The sequence below is a fragment of the Alosa pseudoharengus genome, unplaced genomic scaffold, assembly GCF_046254945.1.
Source record: "Alosa pseudoharengus isolate Yale_2024_CS ecotype anadromous, Long Island Sound unplaced genomic scaffold, YU_APseudo_1.1 YU_APseudo_1.1_scf_24, whole genome shotgun sequence".
Lineage (NCBI taxonomy): Eukaryota > Metazoa > Chordata > Actinopteri > Clupeiformes > Clupeidae > Alosa > Alosa pseudoharengus.
Genome location: NW_027468689.1, coordinates 17,491,687 through 17,496,582, shown reverse-complemented (window position 1 = coordinate 17,496,582; position 4,896 = coordinate 17,491,687). Strand labels below are relative to the sequence as shown.

Genomic DNA, 4,896 nt, shown 5'->3' with positions numbered 1-4,896 from the left:
GACTATCTTTGACTGTCTTCTCAACCTCTGACACTAACTGGATTCTCTGCTGACCTTCACCTTAATCCATTTAAGGTAACGAGTTCAGCTGAAATGGTTTGGATAAGCCTATATTGTTTCTTCTTTGAAAGCACTGCCCTTGCAGCAAAAGTTATTACATCTATTTAAACTAGGCTAAAGCTGCTTGAGATATGCCGACTTTTGACGTTGGTGTGAAAATCTTTGAATGGAAGCCTGCATGTTTCATAAACAGGGAAGGTAGGCCACATCAACATCATTGCAGATGGGACTCTCCAGAATAGTACGCAACAACCAAGCAATTATTTTCTATACTTTGGTCTTTATTCTGTGATGATTGTGCACACAGAAGAAAACAGACATTTTGGTTATCTGACTGATATCTATTACACTATAATGTTTTATTCTAAAAATTACATCAATCCCCAATTTTGGGGGCATGTTGTACAAAACATTAAACCACAAAATGTTATCAAAAGAAAATAAATATATTGCTATATACATATTTCATATATACATTTGAATATTTACACTGTCAAATACTTGGTCCAGTTTCAAGGAAACAATGCCCAAGCAAGCACACATATATATATATTCACCCCTCTGGCCACTGCGGAGATTGGAAATGAGAACATTTTGAATGAATTCATAAAAAAAAGAAAAAAAACTTCTGTGAAATGTATACAAAAGGATTCATTCTCAGTTTCTCAGGTCATCTCAAGCCATCATCATCCTCCCGTCCGGTCCCATCAGAAGGAGGTCTGTGGCAGAGCCTGTTCTGCCCCTAAAAAGGAGATCTGTGGCTGAATCGCCAGCTCTGGGAGTTCATTTGGGACATTGTGAAACTCCTGCTGCTCCAGCTGGGCCCCGAAGTCGTACTGATGGTGGTTGAAATGGGTGGGCAGGGTGCCTGTCCCGTGGCAGAGGGGAGCAGGGCGCTGGCCGTGGTGGTGGGCAGCCGCCTTGGGGAGCCGCGTATGGTATCCATACTCTCTCCAGACGGGGACCTGGGGGTCTGCTGCGTGCATCGGGCCATAGGCTGAGGCACGGGAGAACGCTATGGTGTAACCACCATTAGTCATATGACTGCTGGAGGAGTAGGTGGGGATTTCATAGGGCTGACCGAATCTATCCACTGGTCCGGTGTAGAATGAGCCTGTGAATTAATAGAATCCTCATTAGGTGGTTGGCTATATGAGTAGTCATGGACCGGTTTCCCATAAACATGTATTGAGCATAGTCCTAGACTGAAATATAACCCTAAATTAAGATTTTTTTAGTCTAGGACTAGGCTTAATCCATGCACAGGAACGTTTTTATTGTGACAAAGTAAAGTGATATCACCATTATTATTATTATTATTATTATTATTATTATTGTAAAGTAAGATGATAGTTAGACTGTGGATCCCTCCCATATGCATAATATGCAAAAGGAAGTACTGGGTTACGAGTCAGAGGGTGTAGTCCTAAATAGTCACAGTCAGCACACTGTAACTTTCATTTAAATATTCAACACAAGAGAAGTGGCACTAGGAAACTCACTGTTTGCCTGTGGCTGAATATTGCACGGCGCTTTGCGGGCAGCTTCTCCGCTCATGTCGGAGTCGCTATCGTTGAAGTCGCTGTCTCCTTTCCCACTGTCCTTCACGCTCGTCTGATCAGTGGAGCCTGTGCCACTGTGAACGGAATAACAACAGACACACACACACACACACACACACACACACAGAAAGGCATGAGCAGAGTGCCATCACATCCAATCCGGAAGCTCAGTGAATGCTCCACATAGGCATTGTGATTCAGCACATGTCTCAAGCAAGCCAGCAAGCAGGCTCGCGAGGGCCAACGCTAAACAGGCAATACATTCACTGCATCTCAATCTATAAACTTAATAACAACTTTACAGTTATTATTATGATATTTACCACTGGGCATTTGGAAATGCGTGGTTATGAAAATTATATGTGTGCATTTACACAGAGAATATCATAGTTATGTAAATGTAAGCCCTTTGGTATGACATTCACGGTTAAGTGACTCACCTTATTTGTGATGTGAATCTGTCACCCTGCCAAACTGCCACAGATTCAAAATGGCTCTTGCTGAGGAGAGGTCTGAACACCTGAACACAAAAAGAACCACATTAGAGGATTGGTTAATGCAATTTGTATGGACTAGTGCTCACACTGCGTCTGGTTAGTGTATGTCAGTTATGTTCCTGTTGTTTGTGGCTATCGCTTACCTTATTGTTGGAGTCTGTGCTTTGTTCATCATAAGAGTCATCTTGTGTGGAGACAGAGGAAAGTTGTTCATTGACGGTGGAGCTCTGGGTGGACATGTAGGTGTCGGATTCCCCTGAGTCGATACTGTGGCCGGGAAGGGGCATCCTTCTGATGAGGCCTCCGCTAAAGCCTTTCTTCGGGTCCAGAGGCCTGTCTCGCTGGCAGCACCTCCGTGAGAGGGCCACAGTCATGATGGCCACAAGCAAGAGGGCGCAGCCAACTGCAAGCAAGATGATGATGACCAGAGAGGCGTCCATGACCTCAGGTTCCTCCGCAGAGTCCTCATGGGACTGCAAGAGGACCAGGATGGGCTCCTCGTTGATGGCCATGTCTGTGACCACAAAGCGGACGGTGGCGATGCAGGACAGTGGTGACCTGCCGTTGTCTGTGACAACAATCTTCACCTCCAGGACTTCTCCTAGAGCGAATGATAGGCCGTACTTGAGCACCAGTTCTCCACTGAGTTTGCTGACTGAGAAGACATGCTGTTTGTCCTCCGCCAGTCTGTAGGTGAGCTCTCCGTTCATGCCTTCATCGGGATCCCGGGCCTTGATCCTCAAGGCGAGGTAGCCTGCTGGAGCATTGTAAGGAATGGGCACATTGGCAGAGTCGTTCAGAAGAACCGGGTAGATGATGAAAGGGGCATTGTCGTTTTGGTCCAGAACTTTGATTCTGACCACAGCCGTGCTGGACATTTGAGGTGAGCCGCCATCTGAGGCTTCAATTGGCACGTCAAACTGCTGAACAGACTCGTAATTAAAAGCGCTGACGGTGTGGAGAGACCCTGAGAGGGGATCTACCGAAACGAAGGAGGACAGTGGCGCCCCCCCTGGTGACTCGCCGTCTATGAGTTTGTAAGTCACTTTTCCGTTCTCCCCGGCATCGGGGTCACGGGCTACCACTGTGGCAATGTAAGTGCCCGGTGCTTTGTTTTCCATCACTGATATTTCGTATACTGATTTACTGAATGTGGGCGAATTGTCGTTTTCATCTCTTACCCTGACAGTGTACTGCTTCAACGTTTTGAAAGGTGGAGAGCCCGTGTCCTCGGCCTCGAATGTCAGGTTGTATTCTGGGATCTTTTCTCTGTCCAGCGTGGCCGTGGTGACAACCATAAGAGAATTGCCATAGGCCTGTTGGAGTTTGAAGTGTTCGTGTCCATTCAAACTCACCCGCACGTAGCCGTTTTCGCCCGAGTCCCTGTCCGAGGTGCTGATCAAAGCCACGAAACTCTCCACGGCAGCAGCCTCAGTTATGTACGCCACTCCGTCACTCATCGACGTCATCGGTTTAATGTTGATCTCAGGTGGGTTGTCATTCACGTCCACGACTTCAATCATGACTTTGCAGGTCGACGGAATAGAATTAAGACCCATGTCATAAGCCTGAATATTCAGCTCGTATGATCTCTTCGTCTCGAAATCTACCAGCGACTTCAGGGTCACTGCGCCAGTAATTGGGTCGATTTGAAATGTGCCTTTGGTCTCTTCTTGACACCCCTCCGCAAAGTCGTAGCGCACCTCCCCATTGGGCCCCTGATCAGGATCAGAAGCGTGCACTTTAAGGAGAAGAAATCCGGCCGGTGCGTCCTCTGGGAATTCAACTTTGAGAGTATCATGCTCGAAAACAGGGCTGTTGTCATTATAGTCCATAACTTTAACATTTACGGTCATTGACCCAGATTTGGGCGGACTGCCACCATCAGTGGCACTTACTTTAAGAGTGTAATTTTCTTCGACTTCTCTATCGAGCGCTTTAAGCAGAATCAGCTCGGGAAACTTTGCCCCATCCTCCGTATGCCGCACCTCGATGCCAAAGTGGTTGTTGAGAAGAAGTTGGTAAGTTTGAATGTAATTGTTACCGACGTCTAGGTCGACCGCAGCGTCCAGTGGAAACCGTGTGCCTACTGGCACGTTTTCAGATATTTCCAAGTCAGTTGTGTTCCTCTGAAATTCAGGGGAGTTGTCGTTTATGTCTTTGACGTGGATTTCCACGTGGATCAAAAGAAACTTCTCTTTGAAGAAAACCACCACGTCGAAAGTGATAAGACACCGGGGGGAGCGCTGGCAGAGGCTTTCTCGGTCGATGCGATCTCCTACAGTCAAAAGCCCGTCAGTCGCTCTCATGTGGATCAAAGTGGAGTTTGTCTCTTGCATGAAGCGGAAACTTGTGTCGGGATCCTCGGCTGGGTCGATTTTCAAGTCTTCAGATAAATTCCCAATAAAAGTGCCAACGGCATCCTCCTCGTAGGTGTAGTATTTTGTGGTTGTGCCACCCACAGCAGAAAGTGCCAGGAGAAGCACAAAGCTGACGCTCATAATTGTCCCTTTAACGCTATTATTCATGACTACTACTTCTAAAAAATAAGCTTACTTATCAGCTAACAGTCCATTTAAATGTTGAGTTACCCGGAGTGACACACAACGTCTTGATGGACTGACCAGCTCGATGTGGGTATACAGGGAGCGTCAACACAATTGGCTTTTACGCACAGCCTATGCAAATGAGAAGACTTGCTGACCAATCACGTCGGGTAACTTAAGGCAAATGGAGGTGATGTCGGGTAACACCTATTCACTGTGTTTTTATGTTGG

The 4,896-nt window shown here is 46.7% G+C and overlaps 1 protein-coding gene across 1 annotated transcript; it reads right to left on the bottom strand.

Annotated features, from left to right (window-relative positions):
* Positions 1-767: 767 nt before the first annotated feature.
* LOC143141794 (protocadherin-8-like) lies at positions 768-4,620 on the bottom strand. The gene is made up of 4 exons (XM_076302501.1): positions 2,263-4,620; positions 2,063-2,142; positions 1,563-1,696; positions 768-1,174 (listed from the first exon to the last, which is right to left on the bottom strand). The coding sequence occupies exons 1-4, from the start codon at positions 4,618-4,620 to the stop codon at positions 768-770; spliced, it is 2,979 nt and encodes a 992-aa protein (XP_076158616.1).
* Between the last annotated feature and the right edge of the window lie 276 nt (positions 4,621-4,896).